Consider the following 14,059-nt stretch of genomic DNA (forward strand, 5'->3'; position numbering starts at 1 on the left):
GTGCGTCTCTGACGGCACGTTTTCTTTCTTCCACGTTCTGATTTCTCCGCACTCTTCTGTTGCGGAAATCCGAGAGTAAACCACAACCGTTACCTGTCACTAAGCTTACTAAACTAAGAGTCGGGTAAGCAGGTAGGCAGCAGGTTTGGGTTTTTTTGAATTTTAATAGCATGTCTGGACATGAGGTGTTATTTTAAAATAACCTACGAGAGGGGATTTGTGTGAGCTAACTCTGAGACATCCAGTACGCGTGGGCAGCCACGTACACGTGGCTGGCACCTTGTGCTGTAAATGTCGCTAGTCGCCCAGTTCCTCGGGCCACGGTGTTCTTTCCCCTTTCCCTCACAGCGAGATTCTGTTCTTTTTTTTTTTTTTTTTTTTTTTTTCTCCTCTTCTTTTTTATTTTCCACACGCCTGCGGAGTTCAGAGAAGCTTTTGATGAAGCAAAAGGCTGCCGTCGATGTTGTGGGTAATTTAGCTTCAGGAAACCATTAGCAGCTGTTGCGGAGCTGGCTCAGTCTGGAGGAGTACATCCAGTTATGCAGTATTTTTTTTTTTTTTTTTTCCCCCCAAGTGATAGCAATTCGGAGAACTGAATTTCGAGTAACTGCTGCATAAAAGTGCCACAAAACGCCAAACAGATGTTTTCATGGAAGTGTCAACAAGAGCAATGGTGTAGGGACGGTATAAGGTGGTGTAGGGCGATTCCGACACTTACGTGAACTCCTGTACAGGTTTAAAGTGCACACGCCTGAGATCAGCGAGAGAGTTTGCGTATCGTAGTCATTAGGGCTGAGCAATAAGACGATGTAATGTAGTTATCGTGACAAATTACATTATGAATAAACCACGAATACACAAAGTCAAATGTTTTATAATTGAAGTATTCCCCTGCCCCCCCCCCCCCATGTTTTGTGGTAACGTTGACCTTTACATGGAATTGCCCCAATTGATCAGCCCGTGTCTAGTGTACAAACCCTTCACGTTTCACCGAATTGCATCATGCAGTAACGAGTGTGACTGGTGAATTCTTCATTCTGGTTTAGTCAGAGGGTGAGGATGAATTTTCTTTAACAGCGGCTTTTCTGTTACGCTAATGTGCTCATTCTAATATGTTACTGTTTCTCTAGTAACAACTAGGCTTGCTGCTATAGACTGTGTTCCCGGAGTTACTGGTGTTGGGGCCGCACACCGATTTACATCACGTGCCCACCGTGGCACCGCACCCCCCATCGTCGGTTTACCTTTTTATAGTAATAAAAATCATCTCGTTCAGTTAGAGAACGGACGCTACGATTATAAACCGAACAAGTCTGCTCAATTCCGCACGAACCGAAACAAACGAGTCCGAGTCGCAGCACAGATCAGCAGGAGTCAGACTTCATTTATCTTGGGTCGAGGGCGAGCTGACCGACAAGACGATGGCGGAAGATTTGTTTTCGAAGGTTGTGTGTTTAATAAAAGCGAGTTTGTCATTGTACTGTGGTGTTGTTGTTGTTGTTGTTGTTGTGTTTTTCATTTAGAATAATAACGAACCCACCATTCAAGCAACTGCTGCACCGAATTGCCGCTAATCCGAAAGCGAAACGTTTATAGCCGTTATAACATAAGTGTTATCAGGAACTAACTTGTTTAGTGTACGTTCCAGAACATTGAATGTAACTGGATACATGCATGGATAAAAAGTATGACATATTCTTTAAAAAAAAAAATCACTTTCAGAACAAAACGTTTCAAAACATGCTGTTATTGGAAAATAATCAACTTCCGGGTGGTGAGAGTAATACCCCTCCATCATTGGTAATTTTCCTATAGCAGAAAATCTTACATGTTATGTGTTGGACTGCACGAGTGATTGCGTATGATGTACTATATCTGATTTCTTATTTGAATAGACGGTGTCATGTCTAAGCTTGTATCATGCCAAGGAGATCTTAGCCGATACTGACCCTCTCCCCTCCTCTTTTTATTTATTTATTTATTTTTCATTTCTATTTATTTATTTATTTATTTATTTGGTCGTCTCTTTCTGCAGGAGTCGTTGGGGCCCAGTCCCTGTTCTCCATGCCCCGGAGGCCTGGCTATGGCACCATGGGGAAGCCCATCAAGCTGCTGGCCAACTGCTTCCAGGTGGAGATCCCCAAGATGGACGTCTACCTCTACGAGGTGGACATTAAACCTGAGAAGTGCCCACGCAGAGTCAACAGGTATGCGGCGTGTCTCTTTTGCCCGTTAGTCCAAAACGGCGATTAGACAACTCGACGTTATGTTTCGTTTCGTTTATTAACATCGTGATCTCTGAAATGATGGCGTGGAGAATTAAAGGATACTTCTGTGCCCAGCTAACTTTAAAAATACACTAATTTCACTTCGCTAATCTCTCCAGAGAGGCTAAATAAAATTGATGCAACTTTCTCTGTGTGCTGCGTTCAGGCAATTCGTTAACATATACGCACTTGTTGCCACAAGCAGCAACAACTGAGGATCTTCTACAGAAATCACAAAATTTCATGTGGTTTTTAAAAATATTTTTAAAGAAAAAAAAACTTTATAATGTTCAGCATTTTTCATACACTCGGTTTGATCTGAAACACTTTTGCTGGGTCTACAGACACTGGATGCCATTTTCTAACCGGAAAAAGATGCATATGCTTGTCTGTAATTAAGCTTTTCCTAACAGGAAGATTATGTATTAATTAATATTATTATCTGGTGGTGGTTGTTCCCTCACAGTTGGAAGCAGTTGGCTGTTGTAGTTAATACAACATTTTATTTTTTTCCCTCTATTTTGTCTGTGTCTATAGAGAGGTGGTGGACTCCATGGTGCAGCACTTTAAGGTGACCATCTTCGGGGATCGCCGGCCAGTCTATGATGGAAAGAGAAGCCTCTACACAGCAAACCCGCTTCCAGTGGCCCCCGCAGGGGTAAGCTTGGGTTCAAAACCAGTCCTTCATAAATCAACACAACATTCTTATGAGTTAGTTTTGAGTGACGGGCCACACCCACTTGACTGGGACTGACGGGTAGAGACTGAGAGAAACTCACAGTGCTACAGGACATTCATTAGATTATTAGACCCCGTTTACATTACAGTTGTATGCCACTTCTCGTCACCTGTAGGATTATTCATGCTCCCAAAAAAAAAAAAAAAAAGTGTTAAAATTCACCACTTTCTGTCACAGGTGGATTTGGACGTCACGCTGCCGGGAGAAGGGGGTAAAGACCGGCCTTTTAAAGTCACCATTAAGTTTGTGTCTCTGGTCAGCTGGCATCTGCTGCATGAGGTGCTGACCGGACGCAGCATGCCCGAGCCTCTGGAGTTGGACAAGCCCATCAGCACCAACCCGGTGCACGCGGTGGACGTTGTGCTCAGACACCTGCCCTCCATGAAGTAAGAGAACAAACCTGCTCACACGTTCTTTACTCCTCTGATTCATGATGCGGCACGTTTCTCTCTACCTCTCTCCCCCTCTCTTTCTCTCCCTCTCTCTCCCCCTCTCCCTCTATCCCCCCCCCATTCTCTCTCTCTCTCTCTGTGGACTCGCACACAGAGCTTTGTACAGCAGGCATTACCTGTTACACCTGCCTTTCTCATTTGCATGAAAGGTACGTAAAGCAGCAGGATTATTAGTCATCATACTTCCATAGTTTCTCATTAACTTTCCTATGAAACCGAGGCAAGCTCGTTTGGCCGGTCGGTTTCACAAAACCGCAGGCTAGAGAGAGAAATCATTTGAGATCTTTGCGGGTTTTTGATTAGAAGGAAATGCCCGTCTTGTGTTTATGAAACCAGCCCATTACAGTGGCAGTACTTGTCTAGGCAGATGTAGTGGAATTTACACCTAGAGAATTCCTGCATTCCTCCAAGCGTGTCTGTTTCACACGGGACATGAAAAAACACACCTTCAAATTAGTTTCTTTACGCCAGCTTTGTCTCTGCACTGTGCAAGCAGTTCTCTGTGTTGTACACCGAAAATATGCGTAAAGGTGATGTACACTACCGGTCAAAAGTTTAGAAACACTCATTCTTTATTTTAATCATTTTCCCCCCACATTTTAGAATAATAATAGTCATCAAAACTCTGGAATAAAACAAATGGAACTATGGGAATTATGTTGTGATTAAAAACCCACAATAAATCAAAGTAATTGAATATTTTAGCATCTTCAAAGTCAACGCCCTTTTTGCAGAGAATTTCCAGAAATGTATTCTTGGCGTTTTCTCGACCGATTTCTTGAGGAATTTCCCTGAGATGCTTTTTAAACAGTATTAAAGGAGTTCCCACCTATGCCGGACTCTTATCGGCTGCTTTTCCGAATGTTTCGCTCAGAGTCGTCCATTTAAAAATAAATAAATAAATAAAAATATTTTGTAAATAAAATGTTTGTTTTCTAATGAAAGAAATGAATGTCTGCACTATTATATTTTTGTCTACGACGCCGATTTCAAACATTTAACCACACACCTTCAGATCAAAAGGTTTTTTACGATCGTGAGAAACATTTCAATCAAGCGTCTACAAACCTTTGACTGGTAGTGTACATTAAATAAAAAGCTGCATAATAAAATCATATAAACATTTTGAATTTGGTTTTATCTAAGCCTTTTTTTTTTAAATTAAAAGAAATGTTATTAGTATTAACGTATTAAGTTATCTCTCTCTAGATAGGTGTGTGGGTGTGTGTGTGTGTGTGTGTGTGTGTATATGTATGTATATATATATATATATATATATATATATATATATATATATATATATATATATACATACACACACACACACACACGTAGAGACACGCCATGAGACCCAGAACACCAAACCCCCAAACAGTCCGAAGCTCCTCCCCCAGGAGTGACTGAGGCTAAACTTATTAATTTATTTGAGACTAATATATTGAATTATTAGCTTATATTTCTGTAAACTCTTTCCTTGGCAGTAAGTACGCCAGATTGCGCTTTAGTGGGGTTCAGTTTACACATACACGTACTTATAATGATGGTAGGTTTGCTTGAATACAATTCTAAATTGTACTTCTTAAATTATTGACCATCACATTCTATCTATTTACTTTGATCTATTACTAAATTTTAAAAAAAAAATCACTAATATGCACAATATGTATAATCTTAATGAAATCGTTCGTATAATCCATGTAAATATTTTCAAACAGTAGTATATCTATTACAGTGTTTGAGCTGGAAATAAACAAACACATCTACGCTTCAGACTAGACCAGCTATTGTGAAACTGGCAACACTCCCAAAATAGTGCAGTATGTAGTTGTATAATTAGGTGCCGTTTCCACCTTCTGGATGAAAGCGGACTAATTGCTGTAGGTTTTTCCCACATCTTCACATGCAAACCCCAGCTGCAGTCGTTCTCTCTGCTGAACTAAAGAAGAGTGTGTCCCACCCCCTCGCTGTTTGTGAGTGAGTGTTTGTACACCTGCGACATTCCCGTCTTCATTGAGAGTGATCAGAGTAGCCTTGAAGCTCTGAGCACAAAGAGCAGCTGAGAAGCCTTTACAGAAGTCCGGTTTAGCTATTTTTAACTCTTAATAGTACAGAACAATGTGACGACTTTTTAATTGGTCATTTATTTTGAGAGTGCCTAGGTTTATTTTTGCTCAAAAAAATTAAACGCAAAGATGTACACAATGCTTCCCTAACTCGAATCTAGTCACGTGGACGCGTCTCTGACATGACTGAGGTTTATAATAAACTGTAAAAATGAGCTAAAGTAACAGCAGCCTCCATCCTTCACGCAAACCACTTTCTTGCTCTGTAGTTTCTTCCTGCGTTGCCTGAGCATCAAACTCGGCTAGGAGGCGTGGCCCAAAGCTCTGGTACCTTTTTAGTTTCCCTTACTTCCGTTAGCAGTGTTAACACTGTAGATCCAGTGTAAAGCTAAAGAAACACATTTTTAATACAGGAAACCTGTCTCGGCTCATCAGTTTCATTTTGGAGTAAGGAGAAATCGGTGTAGATTGTAAGTTTAGCAGATCTGCCTCTCTGACGAGGTGTACGAGTGCGTTAGGTAAACAAAATGACACCGATTGCAACACATGGGCCGAGCGAGCCAGCAAGTACATTTGTGTACGTGTTGGCAGATCGGCTCTTTTCCGAAGTTATAAACGGCGCTTGTGTTTTTGTCCGTGCCAATTCTCAGAAAACGGCGGCTTTCCAATCAGTGTCAATATTTATTGGCTCATTATGATCCGTTTTTGCTGCCTGTTTGATTGCAGTCTCTGGCTCGAGCGAGTTCTCTGGGAACTTTTGAGTAAACACTGACAACTAGTAAACTGATGGAAAAGAAACAGGACCAGAATGCCAGACCTGGTGTTAAACTTTTTTTCTTTGGATTCCTCATCTAGCGTTATGTTTATCCAGTCCAAAAACAGAGGCACTATTATTAGTCAGGTGTGAAATGATGCCCCAGATAGTCTGGGTGAAATCTTAGTGCGGTAGTATGGGATTTGGTATGGGAATACATGTGTGCCTGCTGTCAACACGTGTTCACGTGCAGCTGAGGTGATTGAAGGCGATCCTTAGTGGGCCATGTTTGGTGCTAGGTCTGCTACTTGTCACAACCTGAACCCTGGCTTGGATCTTGTGTGACTTTCACGTTTGTAAAGTTAAAATGTTAGGCAAGTTGATCTGGGGGAAAAAAACAACATTGCTGGATAAGGCCACTTTTAATTATGGTATTTGTTCACGGCAAGTGAACGTGCAGAAGAACGCTACCCTAGATGGAGGACACCTGACCATGACCCATATGCGGTTCTTCCTCAAACTGTTGGAAGTACACAATTATCCAGGACATGTTTGTATGCTGGTGCATTAAGATTTCCCTTCACTGGAATTTAGAGGCCCAGAGGCCCAAACACCCAGCATGAGAATGCCCATGTGCATAAAGCAAGGTCCATGAAGACCTGGTTTGCCAAAGTTGGTATGTAAGAGCTCAAGTGGCCTGCACAGAGCCCTGACCTCAACCCCATTGGAATGAATTGTAACACAAATTTCATTCTAGGTCTTCCTTTCTTGCTGGACATCAATGCCTAACCTCTTTTGTTCTTGTGGGGGATGGGCACAAATCCCAGCAGCCATACTCCAAAATGGAAAGCTTTCATGTCTGATTGGAGGTTGTTATCGTGGCAAAGCGGGGACCGAATCCGTGTTCATGTCCACCAGTATTCTGGTGTCCACGTATATGTAGTTACCTACATATATGTATGTGTAGACTTCCATCACATATGTAGTTACCTCCTGACCTTCTGGAATTTTTGCACCAATGCTACAGAAGTTTGCTGCAAATTTAATAAGGAGGAACTGTCAACATCTCCAGCAAGAGGCACTGCAGCACAATTGCTCCTGATGGTCTAATAGCATAGTAGAAATGTTTGATGTAAAAGCGAGAGAAAAGAGAATAATGCGTATCTTGCAGTAAACATCCAGATTGTGTAGACTGGAGATCTTCATGACTGTTTGTATTTTATACAAGCACGATTTTAATGGCTGCAATTAAACATTCGCATGCCACTGCCGAATAAAGTAAGCAACAAGGCTCCTGAACAATCTGCCATTCAGGCGTTACATCCACATTACAAATTTTCTAGCACACGATTGATGATCTCTCAGTGGCGAGTGAATTACTCGATGAAGAAGCAGCGTAGGGTTCGATTTGTCCGACAGAGGAGAGAGAACGGACAGAAGTACAGGAGAATAAAAGAAGTGTAAGAAATGAGTGTAAAGGGATCGCCGCACACCGTGCTCTGTCTTGCGCCTTCGTTCTGATCATGCCGGGCAAGATCATTGGTTATTCGGATCATGTTATTTATTTTCTCTGTAGAGATTTAGGCAGAGGCTATTTTAAAACAGGAGAGGATCCTCACTCTGTAGTGTCTGGGGGCAGGGAATGCTTGGCACTCTGTTTGACCTCATTCAGCAGGAGCTTCTGAGGTAATCAGAGCAGCCACCAAGCCACCCTAGATAGGGGGGAAAGCCATATCAACACACAAGGAAAAGAAACAATATTGGAGGTCAGGTATGAGGAGAAGTGGAGTTAGAAATATCACTAGAAGTGAAAGTGCTATACAACTCAACTGAAAATTTCCTGTGTATTAGCCTGCATGATGCGAAATTTGAAAAGTTCTCGAGAGGTTTTATGAACATACACCATATCGTATCTTTTGAAGGCATTTAACACGTTAAATTAAGAAAAGAGTTTCTTACTCTATATACTCGATACATACTGAAATTTTACCCATCCCCTCTCTCTCTCTTCTGCAGATACACTCCAGTGGGCCGCTCGTTCTTCTCTGCTCCGGAGGGTTATGACCATCCTCTTGGGGGAGGCAGAGAGGTCTGGTTCGGCTTCCATCAGTCCGTTCGACCCGCCATGTGGAAGATGATGCTCAACATTGATGGTGAGGGCTCTTTTCTGTGTGCCCAGAGTGTTTAGAGCGCCAGCATTCAACACCCAATGCCTTTTTAGACTTAACACCAGACATAAAACTTCACCAGAATTGGTGGAAAAGTTAATCTGGCAGATACTTCCCTTCACACCCACAACCCGTTGCTGCAGCACTGCCAGGCCCACACACATCGTGTTCATAGAATGTGCGAATGGGAGTTTAATGTTGCGTTTAACACTAAAACTCGGAATTTCCGACCTCAGACTAAGGAAAAACCAAAGAAAATGCACGCGACCTCAAATTAACATGGCTGCTTATAAACTTTGTTAAATATATCTTTGGTGTGCAACAATTACTGGCACCCTTTTAGCCAATACTTTGTTCAGCCTCCCTTTGCCAAGATAACAGCTCTGAGTCTTCTCCTATAATGCTTAATGAGGTTGGAGAATACATTGTGAGGGATCTGAGACCGTTTCTCCGTACAGAATCTCTCCAGATCCTTCACATTTCGAGGACCACGCTGGTGGACTCTCCTGTTCAGACCACCCCACAGGTTTCCTATGGGGTTCAGGTCAGGGGACTGGGATGGTCATGGCAGGACCTTGATTTTGTGGACAGTAAATCATTTTTGTGTTGATTTTGATGTATGTTTTGGATCATCGTCCTGCTGGAAGATCCAACCACGGCCCATTTTAAGCTTTCTGGCAGAGGCAGTCAGGATTTCATTTAATATCTGTTGATATTTGATAGAGTCCATGATGCCATGTATTCTAACAAAATGTCCAGGTCCTCTGGCAGAAAAACAGCCCCAAAATATTAGAGCCACCACCATATTTAACCGTGGGCATGAGGTACTTTTCCATATGACTACCTCTGTATACGCCAAAAGCTCTATTTTGGTTTCATCTGCCCATAGAACCCGATCCCATTTGAAGTTCCAGTAGTGTCTGGCAAACTGAAGACGCTCGAGTTTGTTTTTGGATGAGAGTTTGGATTTTTTTAAATGAATTTATTTATTTTTTCTTGAAACCCTTCCAAACATCTTGTGGTGATGTAGGTGACTTCGGATTGTAGTTTTGGAGACTTTCTGACCCCAAGACGTAACTAAATTCTGCAGTTTTCCAGCTCTGATCCTTTGGAGATTTTTTGCCCACTTGAACCGTCCTCTTCACAGTGCGTTGAGACGATATAGACACGCGTCCAATTCCAGGTTGATTCATAACATTTCCAGTTGACTGGAACTTCTTAATTATTGCCCTGATGGTGGAAATGGGCATTTTCAATGCTTTTACTATTTTCTTATAGCCACTTCCCATTTTGTGAAACAGGAAGTCATAAATAAGTGGGAATATACTTTTAAATATATTTTTCTCATATGAATTCATAGGGGTGCCAATAATTGTTGCACACCTATATTTAACAAAGATGTGTGTTTATATTATTTATTTTTTTGAACGAACCTGTGTTCAGTTTGCAATTGTTTGATATCCATGAGAGCAGGGTATTTTTGTGAATTTCTTTAAACAAAAGATCCAAAGGTCCAACAATAAAGACAATTTTGCACATGTAAAGAGGATGCTTCAGTTTGAGTAAGATGCTGCTCAACAGATTAAATATATTTGAATTGTGTTCTATTTATATTGTGCATTTAACAATAGACCGTGTCCCAGTGCAGCTTTACAGAAATCCGGATTGCTGCATGAAATTGCTGTCAGATTTCCCGTTACTTTATCTCTAAATATAACTCCGTCTATATACAGTACTGCATGTAGGAAAGAGGTTTCAGTCACACTCTCCCTCCTCGTGCGATTTCTGTCTTTGTCTGGGAGGTCCTGTCTCACTCACACACACACTCTCTCACACACACACACACACACACACACACACACAGCTCTTTCACACTTGGAGACAGTATTCAGTTGACTAAGCCCACTTCTCCTGGTCCGCCTCCCCGCCGTCATTTGGAAAAGCCCGGGCTGTCTGAGAGCACCTCTCTTTTTACACTCTTATTGTGTTTCTCATAATGGAGTGAATAGTTGCAGAAAAGGCGCGAAAGCGGACGATTGCTGCTCGGCTTTGAGTTCACACCACCGCAGGGCGCAAGCGTGTTCGCAAAAATTTATAGCGTTCTTTGCTGCTCTCATCCGATTGTTCACACGGGGAAAGCCAGTGAGGTTTATTCTCTCTTCCTGTTTCAGATGCAGTTTATCCCCTGATTCTGATTCATCATATAATTTATTTAAAAAGAAAAAATGAAAAAGCCTTGTGTACATACTTGAGTAAGTACATACACCCTGAAAGTGCAGTGGAATCGTCATTCACCTTCTCCGATCATTATTAGTTGGTGTATCTGGTGAATCGGATATTGAACACCCAGGGGAAATGTGGCTGTGGCATTGACAGACTTGTTCTAGAAACAGTGTCTTTGTTTACAAATGCAGCAAAAGCGTTACGTCTCATGTGCGTTCTAACCGCACCCTTCGAAATAAGTCCAGTGACTCATTATTCCCCATAATTATTATTGTTGTTGTTGTGTTTGTTATTATTATTATTATTATTATTATTATAATAATAATAATTAGTTTTGATTTCCACTGTAAGCTTTCAAGAGAAATGCACAACTTACTTGTATTTTCCCCATTTATACTCATTAATCATCATGGACATTCATGTTTGAATCTGGAATGATTGACAACCGCGTAGGTGTTTTGGACTCTTTGGTATTAAGTGGCGTTCCTGGAAGCCCCGCCCTCTTCCACCATATCATATTAATAATTTCTCATCTCGAACAATACAGCGCCCTCGCTTTCTGCCGAGGTAAACGGAGAACGATTTGAGTTTGTTCATATGAAATAAGATCGATCAGTGTTTGTTTGACTTAATTAAACATTTCTAAGCGTACTTGTTTTTGTGTTATTGAGGTTTGGATTAAACGCATTCAGTTTCAATTCAAGTAACGGCTATAAGAGTGGTTTAATTAATTATAATAACTGATAATAATGGTGGATTGTGATTTCCACTATTGTAACAATATTACTGGCTAGGCTTCACAGACACTTGGGATTCCCCGGACGCCACATCAAGAACTACTGTCTTAAACAATGCTTATCTGGTTGCGATGAGCGTCTCTAGCTGTTAGCTCCAGTTCAAAAACAAAGGAAGCAAACCTGTGAGGGCTGGTTTTGGCTAAAATCGGGTATATTTTGGCTGAATTGTTCCTTGAACAGCGCTTGACCTAACGATTTCCTGTTCCTCCATTTTGCCCCTAGTGTCAGCCACGGCCTTTTACAAAGCACAGCCGGTCATCCAGTTCATGTGTGAGGTCCTGGACATCCACAACATTGACGAGCAGCCCCGGCCCCTCACCGATTCTCACAGAGTCAAGTTCACCAAAGAAATCAAAGGTGAGTCTTTTCTAGAGTGCTTAAAAAAAACGGGAACGTTCTTCGGGGGAAATAAAATATTTCAAAAAAAAAAAAAGAAATAGCGAAACGACGAGTACAGGAGTCTGGCTTCTTTTTGCCCCAGCTTGAACTATGCGTCATCTATGTCTCAGAGCGGATCTTTTTGATACAGCTTTCATCCAGAGGTGACTCACAACCAAAACCCTCACGTTAGTCTGTATAATCCGGTGCAACGAGCATGAAATGTGGAGCTTTTTAAAATATGTGATCGACTCTGATGATTCGTGTTCTTCTCGGGTTTGTAACCGAAGAAGAGAAATACAACTCAAGTTTCATCCCAACTCTGTTCTCGAGTGCCTTCAGGACTTCATAAGTGAATTCCATGCAAACATGGTTCAAATATTTATGGTTTACGTGCCAATGCGTTCACTAGAGCGTAGAACGTGTGGTCTATTTGTGTGTTACCTTTCCTATCTCGTGTGGGTGTGTTTTTAGGTCTTAAGGTGGAAGTGACGCACTGTGGAACCATGCGGAGGAAGTATCGAGTGTGTAACGTGACCCGCCGACCTGCCAGCCATCAAACGTGAGTCAGCCTCGTTGTGGTCTGAAGCAGGGGGCCCCAGATGGGACGGGGCAGAGGAAAGCTGAGGGAACGTGACATGACTTTTAGTTACTGTGTTAACGGGGAATGAAAGCTAGCTGGTTAGCACAATCTCTTTCACAAAAATAAGTGATGTGTTCAAGTACTCCATTCATCGGCAACGTATTTCGACAAGTTCTTAATATTCTCGCGTTAAATAATTGGTTTTGTGACCGATACTGTGTATCACGAATAGTGATGTGTAATATGATTATTTTTTGCCAACCCCCCCCTTATTAAAGCCAGTTACTAATTTGTTAGGGCATTGCCGTTATTCATTAACAGGCTTATTATAATTGTTCTAAATGAGTGTGTTATATTAATATGTACTTTTATCACAGTAACATCTCCCACCTGTGTTCGGTGCTGCAGGTTCCCCTTGCAGTTGGAAAATGGACAAACGGTGGAGCGGACCGTCGCCCAGTACTTCCGTGAAAAGTATAACCTGCAGCTGAAGTACCCTCACCTGCCGTGTCTGCAGGTCGGCCAGGAGCAGAAACACACCTACCTGCCCCTGGAGGTGAGACGTTTTTAAAGAAATCCTTCTCCTAGAAATGCTAACGTCGGTGCTAATAGTTTGTCTCCTCCCAGGTAGCTCGTGGTTATTAGTCTCAACGCAAAAGCTCTCGTTCATACATAGTTTCAGTTTTTAACCGAATTTGTTACTTGTTCTTGTTTCCGTGCCTCTTTTCTTCTCAGGTGTGTAACATCGTAGCAGGTCAGCGATGCATCAAGAAACTGACCGATAATCAGACGTCCACTATGATCAAAGCCACAGCGCGCTCGGCACCAGACAGACAGGAGGAGATCAGCAGACTGGTGAGTTACTACGCACCCCTACTGTTTAGAGACAGTATTACACTCTGATCCTCTAGAGCTGGTGTAATAGTGGAGATAATGCTAACTCTATTATAAAACCCCTTCTAAAGGAATGGATGCATTGTAAAGTTGCACTTTAGACAGGTGTAAATAATGGCCGCTTGAATCTAAGTGTAATTGTAACCAGATAGGGGAAATGCCATTGATATGATGCAAAACCTTTTGACTTTACAGTTTTTAAACAATGCATATGAGTGGAATAGTTCCTCTAAAAAATAAATTGTACACACCGTTTCTCTTAACTCACTGTGAATACAAGTATAATGCAGCTGTTAAGCAGATATAAAACAGGATTAGTGGCCTTCTTGAAAGTTGGAGTGACTTTCTTTCTTAGGCATCACTCCACATACTCGGGTGGGAGGAGGCGTGCGTGGACGTTTGAAGGCAGTGTTCTGTGTCAGAAGTGTTTCTGATGATAGATCACCAATAGTTTTGGTTTGGTGTTTTGGAATATCAATTAATAAGCAGAACAACGGGCCTCGTTTGGCAGTTATTTAGTAAAGTTATGTAAATATTTTTGTGTGCGAAACCAAAAATAAATTCATCAGAAAGTTTGTTGATTTTCTTTGTAATCACATTCATATGTTGATTACAAAGAAAACCAGCTTGGAATTACCAAATGCTTTCAGAGAACAGCTAATTTGCATTTAGTGAAACCCCCAAACTCTACAAAGGCAAAAAAGCTCAGAGCTGAAAACTAGTGATGCACCGAAAGGAAAA

At 41.7% G+C, this 14,059-nt stretch overlaps 1 protein-coding gene across 2 annotated transcripts in view; it reads left to right on the forward strand.

Moving 5' to 3' along the window:
• Positions 1 to 14,059, forward strand: part of LOC128599835 (protein argonaute-3) — a 42,557-nt gene that overhangs the window by 12,705 nt on the left and 15,793 nt on the right. For both annotated transcript variants that reach the window (XM_053611826.1, XM_053611827.1), the window contains exons 2-9: positions 2,036 to 2,207; positions 2,805 to 2,925; positions 3,184 to 3,392; positions 8,292 to 8,428; positions 11,686 to 11,820; positions 12,316 to 12,403; positions 12,833 to 12,980; positions 13,160 to 13,279. In XM_053611826.1, the coding sequence (XP_053467801.1) occupies positions 2,036 to 2,207; positions 2,805 to 2,925; positions 3,184 to 3,392; positions 8,292 to 8,428; positions 11,686 to 11,820; positions 12,316 to 12,403; positions 12,833 to 12,980; positions 13,160 to 13,279 (1,130 nt within the window). The remainder of the gene's footprint in view (positions 1 to 2,035; positions 2,208 to 2,804; positions 2,926 to 3,183; positions 3,393 to 8,291; positions 8,429 to 11,685; positions 11,821 to 12,315; positions 12,404 to 12,832; positions 12,981 to 13,159; positions 13,280 to 14,059) is intronic.

The sequence above is a fragment of the Ictalurus furcatus genome, chromosome 23 (genome assembly GCF_023375685.1).
Source record: "Ictalurus furcatus strain D&B chromosome 23, Billie_1.0, whole genome shotgun sequence".
Lineage (NCBI taxonomy): Eukaryota > Metazoa > Chordata > Actinopteri > Siluriformes > Ictaluridae > Ictalurus > Ictalurus furcatus.